The 23,176-nt window shown below is 42.8% G+C and overlaps 1 protein-coding gene across 1 annotated transcript in view; it reads right to left on the bottom strand.

Annotated features, from left to right (window-relative positions):
* Positions 1-22,950, bottom strand: part of RNF121 (ring finger protein 121) — an 81,097-nt gene extending 58,147 nt beyond the window's left edge. Inside the window, exon 1 of the mRNA XM_079929077.1 lies at positions 22,845-22,950. Coding sequence (XP_079785203.1) covers positions 22,845-22,907 — 63 coding nt within the window. The 5' untranslated portion in view covers positions 22,908-22,950. The remainder of the gene's footprint in view (positions 1-22,844) is intronic.
* Positions 22,951-23,176: the final 226 nt, after the last annotated feature.

Below are 23,176 nucleotides of genomic sequence, written 5' to 3'. Positions count from 1 at the left end.
CCATGCTCTCACTGCCAAGGGCCCAGGTTCGATCCCTGGTCGAGAAATTAAAATCCTATAAGCTGTGTGGTGCAGCAAAAAAAAAAAAAAAAAATATATATATATATATATATAAAAAATAAAAGAGCATCTACAAATATCCTATCGCTTACATTATATTTAATGGTGAAAGACTGAATGCTTTCCCCCTAAGATCCGAAATGTCAGGATGTCCACCCTCACCACTACTATTCAACATAATACTGAAGTTTCTAGCCAGCAAAATAAGGCAATAAAAGGTACAGATTGGAAAGAAATAAAACTGCCCCTTATTTGCAGATGACATCATGGCCTACATAGAATATCCCAAAGAATCTACCAAAAAAAAAAAAAGGGCTAGAATTTATAAGAGAGTTCAACGAGGTGGCAGAATACAATATAAACATACACACAAAAATTGTATTTCTATATAGTAGCTATGAACATATGGAAAATGACATTTAAGATACAATAAAACTTAAAATCGCTCATTAAAAAAAGAATTAGTAAAATAAATGTTTTTATTCTACCTTCACTTATTCCCTCTCCAATGCTCTTCCCTTCTTTATGTAGATCTGAGGCTCTCACTTCCATTATTTTCCTCTCTCTAAAGAACTTCTTTTAACATTTCTTGCAAGGCAGGCCTACTGGCAATAAATTTGCTCTATTTTTGTCTGTCTTTATTTCTCCTCTTTTGAAGGCTAATTTCATGGGATACTGAATTCTAGGCTGGTGGGGTTTTTGTTTTTTTCAACACTGTAAACATTTCATTCTACTCTCTTCCTGCTTGCACGGTTTCTGAGGATAAACTGGGGGTTAATTCTTATCTTTGCTCCTCTGTAGGTTAAGGTGTTGTCTCCTCTGGCTTCTTTCAGGATTTTTCGTCTTTGATTTTCTATCATTTGAAAAATGATATGCCTAGATTTATTGGGGGGTTCTGGCATTTATCCTTAGTGTTTTCTGAACTTCTTGGATCAGTGGTTTGGTGTCTGACATTAATTTGGGAAAATTCTCAGTCATTATTGTTTCAAATATTCTGTTTCTCTCCTTCTTCTCCTTCTGGTATTCTCATGATGCATCTGTCTTAGTCTGTTCAGGCTGCTATAATAAAATACCATTGACCGGGTGGCTTATAAACAACAAACATTTACTTCTCACATTTCTGGAGTGTGGAAAGTCCAGGATCACAGCACAAGCAGATTCTGTGTCTGGTGAGGGCTTCCTGGTTCACAGACAGCTGACTTTTTGTTATGTCCTCACATGGTGCAAGGGGCTAGGAAACTCTGTGGGGCCTCTTTTATAAGTGCACAAATCCCAATTATGAGGGCTCTGCCCTCATGACCTAATCACCTCCCAAAGGCCCCACCTCCTAATACCATCACCTTGAGGATTAGGAGTTTAACATATGAATTTGGGGGGAACACAAACATTCAGATCACAGCAGCATACATTACTTTTGTAGTTGTCCCACAGTTCTTGGTTATTTTGCTTTTTCTAGTCTTTTTTCTTTTTACTTTTATAGGTTTCTACTCAAATATCCTCAAGCTCAGAGATTCTTTCCTCAGCCATGTCTATCTACTGATAAGCCCATTAAAGGCATTCTTCATTTCTGTTACAGTGTTTTTGATCTCTAAACATTTCTTTTTGGTTCTTTCTTAGAATTTCCATCTCTCTGCTTACAATGCCCAGTTGTTCTTGCATGTCATCTACTTTATCCATTCGAGCCTTAGCATGGTAAATCATACTTATTTTAAATTCCCTGTCTAATAATTCCAAGATCCCTGCCATAGATGGGTCTAATTCTGATACCTGTTATGTCTCTTCAAAGTGTGTATTTTGCTTTTTAGTATATCTTGTAATTTTTTCTTGATAGCTGGGCATGATATACCAGGTAAAAGGAACTGCTATAAATAGACCTTTAGTAATGTGGTGGCACGTTGAGGGAGGGGAAGCATTCTATAGTCCTATGATTCGGTTTCAGTCTTTTAGTGAGTCTGTGCCTCTGGAATGTGAACTTCACAAGTGCTTCTCAGTGCCTCACCCACCCCTCTTAGGTGGGACATGATGGTGTGAGTAGACTGGAATTGGGTATTTCCCTTCTCCAAGATGAAAGGCTAGGGCTGACTAGAGATGGGTATTTCCTTTTCCCTGGGTCAGTTGGGCTCTGATAAAACCCCAACAGGGGCTTCCCTGGTGGCACAGTGGCTGAGAGTCCGCCTGCCGATGCAGGGGACACGGGTTCGTGCCCCGGTCCGGGAAGATCCCACATGCCGCGGAGCAGCTGGGCCCATGAGCCATGGCCGCTGAGCCTGCGCGTCCGGAGCCTGTGCTCCGCAACGGGAGAGGCCATAACAGTGAGAGGCCCGCGTACCGCAAAAAACAACAACAACAACAACAACAAAAAACCCCCAACAGGTTAGGCTTTGGTTAAAGTTTCCCCTGATGGCAGACCTTAAGAAGAACAGAATGCTCTGTAGTATTTTTAAATGGCTCCTTTCCCCCACCCCTCCCCAAAGCACAAAAGGGTTTTTCTCAATACTCAGTGTAAGAACCTGATAGACATCCAAGAAGTCATTGTGGGGGGCCCTCAATGACTGAGTCCCCCTGGAGTTTTTTAACTCTGAGTTGTCCATACTGAGCCTCCAGCAATTCATCAATTACAATCCAGGTTTCCCTTCTCCAGCACTGGTTCCCAAAGGGGTTTCTGCTTCTGTAAGTTGTGATTCTCTGTATTCACCTGTTCGTCTCTCCAATTTGGGGGGCAGCAATTTGCCTTTGCCCTATGACCTTACTTCTCTTAAAAATCTAAGAATTGTTGATTTTTCAGTTTGTTCAGCTTTTTACTTGTTCTTAGGACAGAATGGTGATTTCCAAGCTTCTTACATGCCTATTGGAACTCTTTTGCCCATTTTAAAAATTATTTATATTTTTATTGTTGAGTTGTAAAAGTTTTTTATATATTCTGGATACAAAATCCTTTATCTGATATATGACTTGCAAGAATTTTCTCCCATTCTGTGGGTTGTCTTTTTACTTTCTTGGTGGTATCCTTTGCAATACAAAAGTTTTTCATTGTGATGACACCCAATTTACTTTTTCTTTTATTGCTTGTGTTTTTGGTGTCATATCTAAGAAATCGTTACCTAATTTGGTAGTGATTTATAACTGTTTTCTTCTAAGAGTTTTATAGTTTTAGTTATTACATTTAGGTCATTGGTCTGTTTTGAGTCAATGTTTGTATATGGTGTGAGGCAGGAGTCCTACTAGCTGTGGCTATCTAGTTGTTTCAGCATCATTTGTTGAAAAGACTATTCATTCCCCATGTGTACCTGATTGATCACATTGGCTCTTAACTCTCTAAGATGGTGCAACACTCTTGTTTTCCATATCATTTTCTTAAGTGTCCACATAGCTCTATAAATTTTGCTGACAGAACCTCAGAAAGACTAAAAAGGTAGCTGGAGATATATAATACCATATATCCAATACCATAAAGAACATATGTAAATCATACCATAGAGAAAGATAAAGCCTAAAGAAAGCCTCTGAAGCTATCTGTGAGGTTTGATACATTTATTCATTTACTCTCATTTAAGGTACTTCTGTTCTAAATGTGTAGGTTCTGGGCTAGGCATGGAGATACAAAGATGAACCAGACTTTTTTTCCTGCCCTTGAGAAGACAGATTTAAAAATAAAATAATTAGGTTGTTTTAAAAGCATGAATTTACTCAGCAGAAGGAACACAATTGTTTCCATTTTACAGAAGGCACAAATGAGATATAAAGGAGAAAAATGACTCAGTGAATGAAGATCACCGTTATGGGGCATAGGGATAGGAGTGATGGGGAGAGGATCACAGACCTTAAGGGAGAAATCAGAGTCAGGGCTTAGGGCCACAAATGGCCAAGCCAATGACTAGTCACAAGGTCCTGCTTAGTGCCACATTATGACTTTCATGGGCCCTAGGTACTTTTGCCTTTGTAGAACCCTTTCTCTATTAGAAAAATATTTTAAAATATATTCTATGACTGTATTGATATAATATAATCCAAGATGAATTATATTCATTTTTTCTTCTGATTGAAAGAAGTTAAGACATTTTTATGGGCCCCTGGGTACTGTGCCTATTGGATAAGTCAGCCCTGAGTCCTGCTGTCTCCCCACAGCTATGCACCAAGAATTCTCTCCCCAGCTGCCAAATCACATAGCTCTGCTGCTTCTGAGATTCTGTTCTTTACCCGGCCTGATCAAGCGGCATGAGGTTTAGGTTCACATTAAATCTCACACTGCCTAAATCCACACAGAAAAGGTAACCTCACTCTACTCCTATGAGCACTATACAGTTATTGGGCAATCATTTGCCAATAATGTGTATTCTGTGTTCAAGGAAGGTTTAGATACATTCATGATCAAACGCAAACAAAGAAACAGACATGTCATGACCTACAAACACCAAAGTCATAGGAAGCATGTGCCTGGCACCTTGACAGCCCATAAATATCTGTTCATTCAGTTACAAGACAGGCATAAAACAAAGTCTCTTCCCTTATAAAACTTACCATATAATGAAGAAGACAGACAATAAATATACAAATAAGCATATATTTATATATATGAAATAATTTCTGGTAGCAATGTTATGAAGAAAAAGAAAGCAGGGTAAGAGAAGAAAGAATGAAAAAGGAGGCCATTATGTGGCTACATGTAGACACTCTGGTTTGGTTTCCCCAGAAAGCCTTCCAATAATAGGAGAACTTGCTGAAACTAGCCCATGTAGTATGTCTTATTTCCTTGGGTTTTACCTCATTCCCACTTTTCACCCCAAGAAATGGCTTCAGGGCAACAACCGCCTTTCTCAGTGACAAGAAAAAGAGTTGTAGGTCCTGATCTGGCATAGCTATTTACTTGCTATATGTCAATGAACAGGGCACTTCTCTCTATGCCTGTTTCCCCATATGTAAAATGAGGAAATTGGCTTAAGTTACTTTCAAGGTCCCTTAAAGCTAAAATGCTATAATAATTCATACCAAATCTGTCAAATCTGTCTAACTCCAAAGCTTTGGAGTCAGCTATAATACTTTGGCTTTCCAAACTGCCACAGTTACCTTAGTTACCACAGAAGTGAAAGCAAAATGCCTTTAGTGTAGTGAGGTGTGATTTAACAGGATGCTACCAAATTAAATCAATGAAAATTTACCAAGTGACTACCATAAGCATGCATCAGGAATATCCATCACTTGGGGGATGACCTCTTGCCCTGGCTTCAAGTACCTTCTAACTGCAAAGGGCCCTAAACTCTGGAACCCCATCTACCAGGGCAACCGGGAACTTCAAAGGTCTCAGCTGATCCTGTCAAGTTACAGAATGATCAATCATGCAGCTAGAGACTTCACTCTTTCACAAAACATTAGAGATGAATAAGCCCAACCTTTGCCCTTGAGGTAGTCACAGTCCAGGGGGTAGGGGTGAGACAGATTAAACATAATATGATAAGGATAACCACTGACGTATAAACAAAATGCTGTGTAAGCCCAGAGAAAGGAGAGATTAGTTAGTTCCTGAACCTGGTACAGCAAAACCACCAGGCTGGCTGCCTCTATCTCGGGGGGACAGATACTATGGTGTGCTGAGTGATTAGGATTACAAATGAAGTCCAAAGTTTCACAGGCTACCCCTATTTGTGGCTCCGTATTCCCCTCTCACTCACATTTTTCTCCAACTCCTTAGCCCTGGCAAGAATTCCAGGCCAATAAATTAAAGTGGAACTACCTCACTTTTCAGACCTCGTAAGTCAGCTGGGGATCATGCAGACATTGGATATGCTTAGCCTAACTGAAAAGCCTGACATGGACAGCACACCGTAGGCAGTGGAGTCAGAGTAGATGCTGGCTGAAAATAACTGCTGTGGCTGCTGTCTGCCCTCCACTCCTACCCCTCCTACCATCACCAGAAAAGCACATCCTCCAGGCCAGCTGAATTGGAAAGCTTTTTTAAAGAAACTTTTAAAATTTATACAAAAGTGGGAGGAATAGTTTAACAACCTCTCTCCCATTCAACAATTATCAAATTTGGGGGCACCTAATGTACACTTCTTTGGTTCTTCAATTCCTACCCCATAAAATTCGTATTTCTCAGACTGGCTTCCTCCCCACCTGGCCCTCCTCTCTTACTCTTTCCCATATGCACTCCAGCCTCTAATACACTCTATACTTTTCTACCCATCCTTAAAGATCCAACCCAGATGTCACCTCTTACAGAGCCCTTCCAGAACAGAACTTTCTACAGCTTTCTATGAAACTCCTAAAGCCCTAAATCTGGACTATCCATGTGCTGATCACATCTACCCACCTATGAAATCTCCCTCCAATTTTTCATTGCCACACATTCTTGGTTCAGACTTTATCTCGTGCTCTCTCCTAGACCTGCAGTGACTTCCGAGTGATCTCCCTGATGCAAATCTTGCCAGTACAGATTCACAACAGGAGCAGCCACAGTAATCTTTATTAGACACACATCTGACTGCATCAGCCCCCTACTTTGACAAACTTGGATAACTTTCTACTGCCTTTGGATTAAAGTCCAAACTCCTTTGTATGACACACAAGGTGTTTCATAATGTGGTATATAACCAGCTACTTATCTCACCACATCCAATAAACAGCTTTTACTCCAGCCACACTAAACCACTTACCACTCTAAGGTGCTCTTCCCTTTTATCCCTCAGTGATTTGGCTGCTGCTGTCTTCTCTCCTTAGAATTCTTTCCTCACCTTCACTGTCTAGTCCATTTCTATTCCTTCTTTAAGATGTAGCTCAAATATCACCTCCTTTGTGACACATTCTCCAACTTTATTCATTCACACACCCATTCAACAACTGTTAACTGATCATATGTTAAGCTCTAGACAGGGGATACAATAAATAACAGCTCTCACTCTCAAGGAGCTTAGAGTCTAGTAGATCTCCTCAGGTGGAGTAATTCCTTTCCTCCTCTGTTCTCCTGAAGAAATTTACAATTTGCACAAACCTCTAAGGTCACATTTATTACTTTTTATACTTGTTTCTGCTTCCCTCACTAGACTCTAATCATCTTGAGGCCAAGGATCTTTTCTTATTTTTAAGGCTTTGTTGAGGTATAGCATCCATATCAGGTGAGCAGTTCAATGACTGTTCATATATTTATAGAGTTGTACAGCCATCTTATTTTAAATCATTTCCATCACACTAAAAAGAAAGCTCAAGCCCACTGGCCAACTCCCTATTCCTATCCCTAGACTTAAGCAACCACTAATCAATCTACTTTATATCTCTATAGATCTGTCTATTCTGGACCTTTCATGTAAACGAAATCATACAATATGCTGTCTTTTTTGACTGGCCTCTTTTTTTAAAAAAATAAAATTACTTTTGTTTGTTTATTGATTGATTGATTGATTGGCTGTGTTGGGTCTACGTTGCTCCACGCAGGCTTTCTCTAGTTGTGGTGAGCAGTGGCTACTCTTAGTTGCGATGTGCGGGCTTCTCATTGCTGTGGCTTCTCTTGTTGTGGAGCACGGGCTCTAGGCGCATGGGCTTCAGTAGTTGTGGCACGTGGGCTCAGCAGTTGTGGTTCACAGGCTCTAGAGTGCAGGCTCAGTAGTTGTGGCACATGGACTTAGTTGCTCTGTGGTATGTGTGATCTTCCTGGACCAGGGATCGAACCTGTGTCCCCTGCACTGGCAGGCGGCTTCTTAACCATTGCACCACCAGGGAAGTCCCTTGACTGGCTTCTTTCATGTACCATAATGTTCTTCAAAGATCATCCATGTTACAACATGTATCAGTAGTTCACTCCTTTTTCTTGACAAGTAATCTTGCATTGTATGGATATACATTTTATTTATCCATTTACCAGCTGATACACATTTGAGTTGTTTCTACTTTTGGGCTATTATAATATTGCTATGAACATTCGTGTATAAGCTTTTATAGGGACATATGTTTTTATTTCTCAAGTATATATCTGGAGTGGAATTACTGGGTCATGTGGTAACTCTACGCTTAACCTTTTGAGGAATTGCCAAACTGTTTTCCACAGCAGCTGCACCATTTTACATTTCCACTAGCAGTGTATGAGGATTCCAACTTTTCCACATCCACAACACTTGTTATTATGTCTTTTTGATTATAGCGTCATAGTGAGTATGAAGTGGTATCTCACTGTAGTTTTGATTTGCATTTCTCAGATGGCTAATGATGTTCAACATCTTTTCATGTGCTTATTGGCCATTTATATATTTTCTTTGGAGACAGGTCTATTCAGATCGTTTGGTGTATTCAGATCTTTTGTTCATTTTTTATTGGATTATTTATCTTTTTCTTGTTGAGTTGTAAGAGTTCATTACATATCCCAAACACAAGTCCCTCATCAGATATATGGTTTGCAAATATTTTTTCCCATTTAGCAATCCTAAGTGGTCTGAGGATCATCTGATTCTTACTAATTTTTGCATTTCAAAGAACTAGCACGTAATCTGGCACATTGTATGTGTTCAATAAATGTTAAATGGATGTTACATAACATTATCTGCTTTGAAGACAAGAATAATGCCTTAGGTACTTCCCTGGTGGTGCAGTGGTTAAGAATCCACCTGCCAGTGCAGGGAACATGGGTTCAAGCCCTGGTCCAGGAAGATCCCACATGCAACTAAGCCCATGCGCAACAACTACTGAGCCTGCGTTTTAGAGCCTGCGAGCCACAACTACTGAGCCCATGAGCCACAACTATTGAAGCCCGCACGCCTAGAGCCCATGCTCCACAATGAAAGGCCGCTGCAACAAGAGAAGCCACCGCAACAAGAGAAGCCACTGCACCGAGAAGCACGTGCACCGCAATGAAGAGTAGCCCTGGCTCTCCGCAACTAGAGAAAGAAAGCCCATGCACAGCAACGAAGACCCAACACAGCCAAAAATAAATAAGTAAATTTATTTTTTTAAAAAAGAATAATGCCTTACTCATTCAGCATCTCCCTCACACTTTACACCTAGCGCTAGACACAAAGCACACACCTTGGAAATACACAGAGACTGAGTAACTCTCACTTGAACAGACAGTGGGGATGATGTTGCAAAAGAATCCAGAGGAACTTGGAAAGCCATCTGAAACCAACAGAACTTACCTGTTTATACTGGCTACTACCAGTTACCCCTGAGACAGCTGCTGCTCTCTGAGAATAAGAAGCAACTTCTATATAAGCCATTCTTGCAGTGGCCCACGCTCAGAAGTAGTCATCAAAATGCTCTATTACTTAGAAAACTGGCCCCCTCCCTCCATTCCCTTAGCCAGTGGGAGATATCAAGCACATGACAGCACTAAATGACATGCTGGCTTTGCCTGAAGTGCCCTTTCTTCTCCTTAAGGAGCTCAAACTTGATCTAGAGAGACAGGCTGGTATCTGGACCACATCAGTGATGTACAGCTGGCAAAGGTGCTCCATCCTTTGTGGTTTCTAAGTTAGAAAGTGACTCTTCCTCTTAAGTACTAACATGAAATCCTTCGTGATCATTAATAGCCAACAGTAAATACTTTCCAAACTTAACACAGAATACAAATAGGACTGAAGGAAGCTTTGGGGAGAAGGAAAAACTGAAGAACATGGCTCGTTGCACCAGAAGGCCTAGGTCAGTGAGGCAGGAAATGTCTCTAACATCTCTTCCTTTCTATAATACTATTCAAGCTACAAACATAATCTAGGCCCTTCAACTTCATGCCCTTCCTGCTAGTCACTGTGTCACTCAAATTCAAAATCTTCTGGTTTGCCAATGCTGCCTATAAGAGAAAGGAAGAACTCCTCAGTAGGCCACACAGTGCCCTCCACGACAGCATTGAGAGTAACCTCTCCTGTGACCACACAAGGCCATGATCTGACTCCAGTCTGCCTGGCACTTAACATATGCTCCCCTGCACTATGTATAATACACCGGAAAGCACATGCACTTTGGAATTAGAAAGTCTGGAAGCCCTACTTGCCTGGATTAAGGTATGTCTTCCCTGCCTCTTTATTATTTTTTTTTTTTCTGGCTATCATCTTTACATCTTACTTACTTACTTACTTATTTATTTATTTATTGGCTGCGTTGGATCTTTGTTGCTGCACACAGGCTTTATCTAGTTGCAGCAAGCAGGGGCTACTCTTTGTTGCAGTGCACAGGCTTCTCATTGCGGTGGCTTCTCTTCTTGCAGAGCATGGGCTCTAGGAGCGTGGGCTTCAGTAGTTGCAGCACATGGGCTCAGCAGTTGCGGCTCACGGGCTCTAGAGTGCAGGCTCAGTAGTTGTGGCACATGGGCTTAGGTGCTCCGCAGCATGTGGGATCTTCCCAGACCAGGGCTCGAACCCGTGTCCCCTGCATTAGCAGGCGGATTCTTAACCACTGAGCCACCATTCCCTGCCTCTTTAATCCCTTCTCCAATCCAAACTCCTTAGCATAGCATATAAGGCCTTACATGATCTTATACCTGCCTCCCTTTCCAGTCTTCCTACTTCCTCATTACGCCCCACCTCCTACTTGGATGCTCCAATAATACTATACCTTATACAGTGACCTGTCAGTGCTGTTCTCTCCCTCTCACCTCCCACCTTGCACATGTTGCTCCTCCTGCTTAGAGGGCCCTCCGCCTCTCTCCTTGGCTGGTTAATTTCTAGTCATTTTCCACATCAGCTAAAGTGCTGCTTCTCTGGGGAGCCTCTCCTGATCCCTTTCCCACCATTTTCTGTGCTCCCAGAGAGCTCTGTGCTTCTCTGTATTACAGCAGTTATTACATCTGCTTATTTCACTAACTCTTCCACTGGACTATGAGCAGCCTGAGAGTAGGGCCTATGTCTTCGTTATCCTTCACAGCTAAGGCAGTGCCTTTGTAAATGCTCAGGGTATACTTGATGAATGGATAAATGAATGAAAAGGATTTTCCCACCATATACATAAGGCTGGCATAACAAATAACTTCATTATTACTTTAAGCCGACAACATTGCAACTCAGAGTGTCGTACTGACTTGTATCACGTAACAACCGTGTGGTAGAGCTAGTATAAAAAGCCAGATCTTCAGAGACCCAGACCAATGTCCGGACCTCTCCCTTGACTCTAAGCTCATATTTCCAACTGCCTAATTAACAACACCACTTAGATGTTTATGTAGCCATCTCAAACTTAACATGGCCAAAATTTTTCTGCATTTCCTCCCCACCGCCCAACAAAAATTTCTCCCAGTCCATCCTGTTTCAGTACACAATAACATCAGCCATGGTGTTGCCAACTACAAGTCAAAGCAAAACAAATTCATAAAACCTGAAAGTCAAGCTTGATTATTTCTTTCCCTTACGTCCCATATCCAATCCACCAGCAAGTCTTGTAGGCTCTACTTCAAAACATATTCTAATTTCATCCACTTTTCTCCATCTCTGCCACCCTACCCGCCCCGCCCCCAAACTCCAAAACTATCATTTCTCACCCAGACTACTGCAATAGTCTCTTAACTACCCTCCTCGAAAGCCTTCCTACAATCCGTTCTCCTCAAAGCAGCCAGAAAGACCTTTTTGAAAAATGCAAATCAGCTCACCTCACTCCTATTTTTAACACCATCCAAAACTTTCATTGTACTCTCAATAAAATTCAACAAATTTAGCAGTATCTACAAGGCCTTACAGATCTGACTCTGCTATAAACTCCTTGACTTCATATGGTACTATTTTTCTCTTGCTCACTATAATTCAGTCCCATTGGCCTTCTTTTTTGGTCCCAAGACATGCCTAACTCGTTCCCACCGATTTATACTTGCTTCTCCCTCCACTTGACACACTTATGCTTCCAAATCTTCAAATTGCTAAGTCTTCTTCATTCAGGTCTTAGTTCAAATATCACCTCCTCAGAGGCATTCCATAAACCACCGTATTAAAAGTAGCACCTCTCCTCTAGTCGTTCTCTATCCTATCACCCTACTTTTCTCAGAGCACCTATCACCATTTGGAGTTATCCTGCTTATTACTTATTCATTACTTGCATTTCCCCCATTTAGAAAGTAAACTTCACAAGAGCAAGGACCTTGGTTGTCCTGTTCACTGCTGAATTACTGGACCTAGGAATATTCCTGACATCCTGAAGTCACAAGTATTTGAAGAGGGGAAGAATGAATAAACAATACAGATTACATACTTAATAAATGCTTGATGAATGTGTGAGTGAATGAATTAGGGAGTGGAATGGAAAGGGAAAAAAAACAGTGGAAGCACTGCTATTTAATATTTTTATAGCCACTCACTTTTCTCCACCCTCACTGCCTTTGCTCTTGCTCAGATCCCCACCATCTCTTTTTTTTTTTTTTTTTTGCGGTACACGGGCCTCTCACTGTTGTGGTCTCTCCCGTTGCGGAGCACGGGCTCCGGACGCGCAGGCTCAGCGGCCATGGCTCACGGGCCCAGCCACTCCGCGGCATGTGGGATCTTCCCGGACCGGGGCACGAACCCGTGTCCCCTGCATCGGCAGGCAGACTCTCAACCACTGCGCCACCAGGGAAGCCCCCCACCATCTCTTAAGACGACTGCAGTACTTCCCAACTAATTTCTTCTCCTTTCCCCAAGCTGAGCCCTTCAAAAATAACTTCCACAGTTCCACCAGACTTGATCATTCTGAGACATAGATCTGAACATGTTATAAGCCCAAGCTTCTTCTTATGTTGTTAGAAAGGCCTCGCCAACCTTATCACTCACTGCTATCCCCCTACATTTAACCTATACTCCAGTAATGCAGGCATTCTTACAGTTCCCAGAATATTCCAGGTTGTTTAATGCCTCCAAGCCTTTGCATATCTTTTCATTTTGCTGGACCACTCTTCCATACCTCACAGACTTTTGACTACCTACTGAACTCAAACTTACTCCTCAAGAACCATCTCAAGCATCTTCTCTGTTAAGTCTTTAATGATTCCCCCAAGCAGAGTTAATCACTCCCTCCTTTGTCACCACAGTACATAACACATACTTATAATACACTACCATCATTTGTTTCCATGTCCGTCTTTCCCTATGTGACTATTAGCCCCCTGAAAGCAGGAGTCATGTCTCCATGTTTGTGTCCCCAGCACCATATCTGGCATATTCAAGCACTCAATAATTGCTGACTGAAGGAATGAATGGATATATCTTAACTCCTCAACCTGGTGTTTAAAGTCAACCTCGGGACTTCCCTGGTGCTCCAGTGGTTAAGAATCCGTCTTGTAATGCAGGGGACGCCAGTTCCATCCCTGGTCAGGGAACTAAGATCCCACGTGCTGCAGGGTGCAGCATAACTCGAGAGCCCACGTGCCACAACTACAGAGCCCACATGCTCTAGAGCCCACGCACCACAACTAGAGAGAATCCCGTGCATGCACCACAATTAAGTGAAGAGCCCACGAACCGCCAACAAAAGATCCCACGCACCACAACGAAAGATCTCACGTGCCACAACTAAGACCCAGTGCAGCCAAATAAATAAATAAATATTTAAAATAAAATAAAGTCAACCTCATATTGGCTCCAACCCATGTTTCTAGATTTAGTACTTAGTCCTCTCTTACTTGCTGATTCCCCAAACGCATCCTTCTTTCTCACATTTACTTGGGGCCTTTATTCCTGATGCTCTCTATAGTGAAATTTAAATCATCAGGTGGCTCCTTCTCCACGAAGTCTTCCCTAACCCCTCCAATGAGATTTACTTCCCAAATAGCACTTTTTTTTTCAATTGATAAGGTATTTAGAACTTATTTTATAATTATAGCCTTTCCAACTGGACTACATGTACTATTTTTCTAACTGAACTGTATAAGCTCCTTGAAGGTATGAAATATGAATTAGCGTCTTTCCTCTCAACCTAAGTACCTAACACGGTAGCTTGCACAAAGCAAGCAGGTATCACTAAATGTTTAATTAGTGGAGAATAGTATGTTTAATAGTATGCTTAAAGATATCATGCTTCCACTCCTTCATATATGTGCTTTTAGCTTGGTGTAAACCGGCCTCCTAGCCATATGATAAACTTTATCCCTCCTTTAAGAATCAGCCCAATGACATATCATCTCTGAAGTCTCCCCTAACTCTCCCAAATACACTTTCACACTCCTCCCATGCACCTGTGATACCTGTATATAGCTCTACTCATCACACTACATCGTCATTATCACTTGATGGGTCCCTCTCCCCACTAGACCATAAACTCTTTTGGAGCACAGATAGTCTCTTTAACCATTTATGAATCCCCAAGACCAAATAAAGTATCTGGCAAAATTAAATGCTCAATAAACATATGGTGAATTTTGAAAACAGTAAATCCATGTTATAGAGTACACCAGCAATAGAGATCATGGAGTCACATCACCAGGTTCAAATCCCAAGTCTACTTACAAGCTATCCAACCTTGAATAAATTACTTGGCAGTGCCTCAGTTTTCACTGATCCGGAAGGTGAAGACAATAGTATTAAAATATAATTAAAAGAGTTAATGTATGTAAAATGCTTGGTATAATGCCTGGCATTATACCAGTATGCAATAAAAAAGTTAGCTATTATTTGTTATCATTAGAATAGAAGGAGAAAAGTCTGCTTCTGCAAGGCGCTAAATGACAGGCTCAGGAAGAGGTTAGGTTCAATCCTATGGGCAATGGAAAATAAAATGCCACTGGAGACCTCCTTAATAACAGACACATTCAGTTATTGAGAATATCCTACTGGGAAGGGGGAAGGAGGGCAGAGGGAACACAAACCTTGGCAGGGCTACGCTCTCTGCTTCCAGCTTCCCCTTTCCCCACTGGTTCTCCCTAGTTGCTCAGGACCAAAAGCCCCATGGTCATAACCCAGAATCCTCCTGGGAAAGCTGCACTTTAGAGGGAACTAATGAGTTTATGGTTACCTACAGATTTTCCTCTGAGGAGCAGAGAGATAACAAATGACTTCAAGAAGGGAAAACACAAAAATAAAATAGAGAAGAGGAATGATGCTGGATGGCTTATCCTGGGTTGGCTTTCATGGAGTAAGCTTTCAGGACAAATAGCCCCAGGTGGACTGAGACTAAACTCCTCAGAGGCATTCTCTGTCAGTGCATGTGCCTCCATGGGTCAAAGATGCAAAGAAGCAGGATCTGGAAAAGGAGGACTAAAAAGGTGACGCTACAGAAATAAGAATTCTAGCTCAGTATGAAGAATATTGCAACAGGGGAATTCAAAGAGGGAACAGGCTGACCACAGAATGATAAGCTCCCTATCATTAGAGGGATTTAAACACAGACGAGGTGATCACTTGCTGGGAGTGTTCAACATGGGTGGATGGACTAGATTTAAGATTCAAGTTCAGGGCTTCCCTGGTGGCGCAGTGGTTAAGAATCCGCCTGCCAAGGCAGGGGACACGGGTTCGATCCCTGGTCCGGGAAGATCCCACATGCCATGGAGCAACTAAGCCCGTGCACCACAAGTACTGAGCCTGCGCTCTAGAGCCCACAAGCCACAACTACTGAGCCTGAGTGCCGCAACTACTGAAGCCCATGCGCCTAGAGCTCGTGCTCTGCAACAAGAGAAGCCACTGCAATGAGAAGCCCACACACGGCAACGAAGAGCAGCCCCCACTCGTCGCAACTAGAGAAAGCCCACATGCAGCGACGAAGACCCAACGCAGCCAAAATATAAATAAAATTAATTTATTTTTAAAAAAAGGATTCAAGTTCAATAAGCATCTGAATATCTACTCTGTGCTAGCCACTGAGAGAGATTAGGTGCTGGGAACACAGAGATGAAAAATGGTATGGTTCTGTCCCCTCAAGGAGTTCACTGAGCGATCGGGGAGACAAACAAAACAACATGGTAAGTGTTGATAGATGTCTATACAGAGTGCTGTTGGGGCGGAAAGCAGGTCCTCAGATACTGTGCCTATGACTCACTGGTAAGGAGGAATATGGCACTAATTAAAAACGAAAATGCTTCATAAGCAGTTTATAAGCAAATAGTACTGTCAGGCACTACTGTGTTATTGCCGGAACAGAGTACATCAGTTAACCTTTGCAATTTAGTCAACACTTCCTTAAACCTGAGTAGAATCCATATCTACAAACATTCTCATTTATTCAACAAATGTCTGCTATGCGCCAAGAACTGAGGAATGTAGAGAGATGAAAACGATAGTCCCTGCACTCAAGAAGTTAGAACATTCCTCTTCATTTTTTCTTCCTCTCTCCTACCCTCCTTTATTGACCAGAGGACACCTTAAATTCCTTCTGGAAGTAGATGAGTTATTAAGTAATGGGTTAACCAAACAAATGACTGCAAAAAGTAAGAGTGAGGGACTCCTCTGGCAGTTCGGTAGTTAAGACTCCACGCTTCCAATGCAGGGGACGTGGGTTCAATCCCTGGTCCGGGGAACTAAGACCCCATATGCTGTGTGGCACAGCTAAAAAAAGAGCTGGGGATGGGAGGTTTATAATGGGAAACCAAATGGGAAGGAAAGACTGTCTGCAAATAGGGTGTCTGCCAGAGTATGAGACTCTGACTGCACAAAAAGACAAAGGTTACAGAATTGGAGGTTACATGTAGGCCTTTTTGTGTATAACTTCCCTATCACCATTTTTTTCTTCTCTCATCCCAAGATTATTTGCACAGATTATTAATAATAATTATACCTTCATTTGGTTATTCCCTAGTATCCACTGAGTACCCAAAAGAAACTGTAGGAAACACAAGGCACAGTAAAATCCTGGGATCCAAGACTTTCAAAGCTGCGGGAAACCTCTAGAAGGTCATCTAGTCCAAACCTATCATTTCACATATGAAGATTTAAGGTATGGGGCTTCCCTGGTGGTGCAGTGGTTGAGAGTCTGCCTGCCGATGCAGGGGACACGGGTTCGTGCCCCGGTCCGGGAAGATCCCACATGCCGCGGAGCAGCTGGGCGCATGAGCCATGGCCGCTGAGTCTGCGCATCCAGAGCCTGTGCTCCACAATGGGAGAGGCCACAACAGTGAGAGGCCCAAGAACCGCAAAAAAAAAAAAAAAAGAATTAAGGTATGGAATCTTTCATGAGTTGGCATCTTCAAACATTTATTGAATCATACTCTATGTCAGGCACCAGGGATATAAGGATGGATAGGGCTTTCAAGGAGAACTCGGTCTCATGGGAGAGACTGACAAATAGCGTTACCCCAGTCAAATCACCTCTGTAAATGAAGTCCTACACTTATATAGTAGAAATGTCTAACATAAGACAGTATGGGAAGCATACAGTACTCACACTGCCCAGAGTGGTTAAAAGCACAGATGTAGGAGTCATCCTGGATTTGAACCCTACCTCTGTCACTTACCTAGCTGTGTGACAGTGGGCAAATTACTTAAACTCTCTATGCCTCAGTTTCCATATCTGAAGAATGGACATAACCACCATAATACCTACCTTGTAAGGTTGTGGTATGAAATTAGACAATGCATATAAAATACTTGGCACCAGGACCTGGCACAGAGTAAGTACTCTATATCATTTCACCTTTAGCACTCTCCTGCTGAACCCTGGCCTCAGAATCCTTCTCAACACAACCTTCTAAGCAGCTGTTATCATTTGGCTGTCTCTGCGACAAAACAAAATCTGCTATTTCTAGTCTAGAATCTAGGTCTATTGTTTACTACTCTAGTTTTTTTCCCCACTACATTATGCTACTACTCATTTTACACATCTTTAAAAAAAAAAAATCCAAAGATATATGGTCAGATGTCCAAGATTAAACTTCAGTCACACATGCGTCAATCCCTCAATAAGATCTTGGCTTTAACCAAGAATTCCTAGAGGAAAAAAATCCCTGGAAACAAGGAACATTTATCAAATGTCTACAGGGAGAGACCCACAGGAGGAAAAACAAAACAGTCCAAGATTACTACTTTGAAGAAGCATGGGATGGGAACTTCTACAGCCTCCCTGAGAAGATATAACAGACTTCTACTTCCTCCTTGATGTACCCATTACACATATTCCACTGACACAGCACCTGTGACACATTTTTGTACTTATTTATCACTCTCTCTCCACCCAGGCTAGTCTGTGAACTCCTTGAAGGCAGTTATCACACATTACCCATCTTGGTATGATCAAGCATAGCACAGTACCTGGCATACAGAAGGTGCTTCCAAAAAGTTTGATGAATTGATAAATGAACACAGAGGAAAACTATGAAACACAAGGAAAGAAGATATCATTGTAAATCAGAACAGTTCTACAAAGCAAGAGAGCCTTGGGCTAGAAGCTTAAAGTACAGGTGGGATTTGGAAAGACATGGGGGAAAGGAAAGGTACTCTAGGCAGACAGGACAGCACAAACAAAGACCTGGCGGTAATCAGAAGCATGGTACACAGTATGTTAGAGCTTTAGTCATGACTTAGTCCAATAGTTCAAATCTCATAGGGATGCTGTAAACATTCAATAAAAAAGCACATACTACTAAGGAGAGGAGCTTATTACCACTACTCAAAAATAATAATCACCTTTATGCCAGGCACCATACTGAGTGAAGGGACTGCAACAATGAGCAAGATAGACTTGGACTCCGCTCTCATGTAGCTAAGAGTCTAGTGGGGAAGACAGACAGTTAAAATAATGCTTGGTAGAGCTGGGTTACAGGAAGTACAGGGGGGCTGAAGGAACATAAAGTAGGGTCACCCAATCAGTTGGCAGTAAGAGAAAGCTCCCTGATTTTCAAAGTGTGGTTTGAGATACTCAAGGGGTTCTGAGTCCCTTCAAGGACCACAACGCTTCAAAGTGAGATTTTTTTTTGAATAAAGGGTTTCATGACTAAAGGTTTAAAAACAACCAATCTAGTCCAATCTCCTCTTTTAACAAGAATAAAACAAGGCCCAGAAGAGGCAAATTACACACTAAAGGCAATAATAACTCAAGTTAGCTGTAGGGTGAGATACCTGCTTTGAACTTGAGCTGGAAACTACTCACTACTCTGCATGATATCACATCATTTTGGCAGATGAACAATTACTGGGAGTAGACACATTCGGAATTCACAGGCACTAGCCAGGCAGGCAGGCTGGCCCTGATTGGATGTAGAAGTGCTTTTTCACCTTAGGTCCCAAACCAGCTCTCTGTGCCAAGATGATGCCTCCAATTCTTCTCATGGTTAGCCAGGTCCCCCTTCAAGAAGGAACTCACTGGCTCCAGAATAGGTCTGCTTCTGGGCCTCCAAGCTGGTACCCATGCTTTATCCTCCCTAACATTCTCAAGCACCCTGTGGTTTAGCAAGTTGAAGAACTTAGCCAGTCATCAAAGCGTTTAATACCTAGCCCTAGCCTGAGCTGGCTAGACCCATCTCTCATCTCCCTAATTGCCACTGGGCTCATCACTCCCCGTGACCAGGGGTTCAGCAGAATCAAATTATAGGTAAATTAAACGACCTGTGTAGAAAAACCAATATTCCTTTAGTTAACCCCCACTTTGAATCTCTCAGGAATGAAATGCTGCTTCACATTTTGGAGATGGGACTTTTTTTTTTTTTTTCTTGCGGTACGCGGGCCTCTCACTGTTGTGGCCTCTCCCGTTGCGGAGCACAGGCTCCGGACGCACAGGCTCAGCGGCCATGGCTCACGGGCCCAGCCGCTCCACGGCATGTGGGATCCTCCCGGACCGGGCACGAACCCGTGTCCCCTGCGTCGGCAGGCGGACTCTCAACCACTGCGCCATCAGGGAAGCCCGGAGATGGGACTTTTGTATATTAAGAAAAAGGTAGTTTACTTTGGTAAGATGAGTCTGGCATGAGAAATGGAACCGAGGCGTTCAGTATAGTATGGCGGTGTAAAACTTAGTTCAGTATAGCACAGGCAGACCTGGGATGGAATCTGCACTTCCCCTCACAAACTGTGGAATCCTAGGAATGCTACTTAACCTCTCTTGCCTCAGTGTCATTTATAAAATGCGGTAAACACCAGCTAATTCACAGGGCTGCTGTCAGTAATGAGATAATGTAGGCTTTAAACAGGGGCTGGTTTATGGTAAGGGCTCAATAAACAGCAGGCTTTTCTATTGGTAGCTCTTTTCCTCTCAAAAACAGAAGTAGTGAGCAAAGCCTTAATTACCTTAACTAAATACTATAGAAAGTAATAATGAAACGGACAAAAGGAACATAAATAAACTGATGGCTGCTATTCCAGACTAGTTATCATGCTAACGGCATCTGATATTGGAAAACACAGGCCCGATATCCTAGAGAACAAATCAGAGCTTGCAATCTTTCCAAAGAAGTGGCAAGGAGTACCCTACTGCATCTTAGCTAGGCTATCCATTACTCTTTTATAATCTGAGCTCCACAATAGTCTCTCTACCAAGCAGAAGGTACTACAGGAGAGCAACTCTGATGCCATATGCTTCTTTATAAACCTAACCTTTAATTTTTCAACTCAAATCCATCTCCATCATAAAGATCTCACTGAATCCCCCAGCAGACTTGAGTGCTTGTCTCTTGTGCCCCACTGAATCTGTTACACACTTCCATTACAGCAATTATCTAGTATTGCAGTGGGCCATTTGCATGTCTCTTCTCTACACTATAAATTGGTAAAGATCCTGTCTTACTCATCTTTGGATTCCCAGTGCATAAAACACAGTAGACCCCCATAATTACAAATTAAAGGATGGATTTCACCTTCTCTTTCACTAGTTAAGGCTACTAAGAAACAGCTGGGGAGATAGAAGTATCGAAAGAAACTCATAAACTAAGGTCTGCCAGACCATACCCCTGCCCACCCCTCCTTTTTTTTGAGCTTGAAGGGATGTCTGTTCCTGCTTCTCAAAGTTACTTTTTTAAACACACAAGGAAAAGGATAGAACCATCCACACAGAATTTTCAGACAACAGATTATATTATTTCTCAGTAAATGAAACAAGGAACAGAAGTTTCTGGGATAAATGCTAGTGGTTACATATAAAGTTGACCTCTAGACATGACTCTCTGGAAGTATAATTATGATACTAGAAGCTCTTAAGTTCTTAAAAGAATAAGGGAAAAAAAGCTAAGAAGCAAAAATCAAAAATGTTTAACATCAAAACTTTAAGTTCTTTTCTCCTTTGCCAAAACTTTTGCTCTTTATCTCAATGAACCCTGATATATGTAACTGAAATCTGCCCCCCCAAAGGAGAGCCCATGACTAACAAACCATGTATAATAACTTAAATACAGTACTTACTTTTTCAAGGCACTTTCAAATATATCTCATTGAACTACAACCAACCATAATCACAGAAACTTAAAGCTGAAAGGGGTCTTGGAAGTCATTTCCACGACTACCACACCTCACCAACCAAGTGGCATCCAAACATCCCTGGTCTTTAGTGACTGAAAGATATGGGTCTAAAATGCTTCTTTAAAAATCTCTCCCTGCTCTGACCACCTGCCAGTTTCTCAGTCTCCTCCCCTCCGCCTTAATGTTCCCAAACAGGTATACCAAAACCTCCAAGTCATCCCACCACCAAACAACAGTTTTTGCTTCTCAAGTCGACTTCTATTCTCTTTCTCTGGGCCTCATCCCCAATCCTCACCCCCAACACACAGCCAGGGCCTCTAAGATTCTGATCCCTCAGAGATCCCACTGGTTCCATCCCCAACAATCAATCCCCTTTCTCCTATTTCTCCCTGCCGTCCATATGCTGTCATGGGCAAAACCACAAGCACCCCTAGCCATGAATGTACCTCTGGCCTCAGAATCTTTTCCCTTTCCTTTCTCACCTCTCTCTGCTTCTCAGTGCTGTCCCTTCATTCCTTCAAACTCAATGTCTCCTTCCTCCTAGTGATTTCCTTCAAGGACCACTGGTAATTGAATACACCAGTTGTTAAATGCCTGTTATGTAGGTAAAGGGGACATATACCCTCAAGAGCTCACTCTCAAAGAACTTCTAAGTCTAGAAGGAGGGAAGAAGGGAGGCGGGTGGGAGGAGAGGGGAGTGGGGGGGGGGAGAGAGAGAGAGAAAGAAAAAGAAAGAGGGAGAGAGAATCACTTATCTGTTAAGACTCATCTCCTCTGGGAAGCCTTCCCTAGCCCAAACTGAATTGGTCCCCTCTTCTCAGTCCCACCATTATACCTCCGATGCAATGACTAGTCTTCTTATGCGTCTCCCACCACCATCCTGTGAGCTCTTCAATGGGAAGGTCCCTAGCACTTAGACCAGGACTCGGCACAAAGGGGATACTTGTTGTTTGTTAAGTGAGTGAATGAGTGAATTCCGATATACAGTTGTCCATGCATCCATTCGTTCTATCATTCGATGACCAAAACTTTACTGAGCCCACATTATGTACAAAGTTCTAGAATGTAAAGAGCTCTTACGTAAACATAACCCTAAGCCCTAATACTAGTAGATAAGCACTCTTCCGCGGTCCGCGTCCCCAGCCCCACTGAAAACCTAGACAGAGTCTCTTCCCTCAGTAAAACCCGGCTTTCCCTTGCAGGAGCCCACGCCCCTCCAACTCAAGCTACCTGGCGGCCCTCTAATCCTCCCAGGACCCCCACCTAATAATCCCAAATCTTAACACCCCAACCCCTCTGGCTTCTCTTCCTGTCCTCCATCTCCACCCTTGAGGTTACTGCAAGTCTTCTGCCCCACGACCGCGTCCGAGTCCCTGAGTCCTGGAGTCCAGGGTACCTCAGATTTCCCCCTCCCCGCACCCGTCTCCTGTTGGCTCCTTCCCTCTCAGAATTCCATCTCTCCTAGGACCCCCACTTCCGATACCTCCCCTCCCCTCCCTTCAGTTTCAGGTTGGGTCTCTCCTCTCCTCGACTCTTAACTCTTCTTACCTCATCCAACTCCCGTTCCCCGGCAGCACCTGCTCCAACCTCCACCTCCACCACCGCCGCCATTTTCACAACTCTCCCCCTCCCCGCAGGCCCCGCGCGAGCCAGCTGCTTCCGCCGCTCAAGTGCTCCTAGCCAATCGGCGGTGCAGGCTCCGGCAGAGGGGGCGGGACACCAAGACAGGCGGAGACCTGAGGCGAACTAAGAGACCATCTACCTGCTACCCACTTAAAGGTCAAGGAGGGACGGATCCCGTACACTTCTAACCTTCCGCGGGGGAGAGTTCTTGGAAAATGAGAAATCGGCCTTGTATTATTTTCAGTGCAACTATTTCA

This window comes from Stenella coeruleoalba, assembly GCF_951394435.1.
Source record: "Stenella coeruleoalba genome assembly, chromosome: 8".
NCBI classification, from domain to species: domain Eukaryota; kingdom Metazoa; phylum Chordata; class Mammalia; order Artiodactyla; family Delphinidae; genus Stenella; species Stenella coeruleoalba.
Note: the sequence above shows the minus strand (reverse complement) of the source record. Positions and strands in the feature narration are given on the sequence as shown.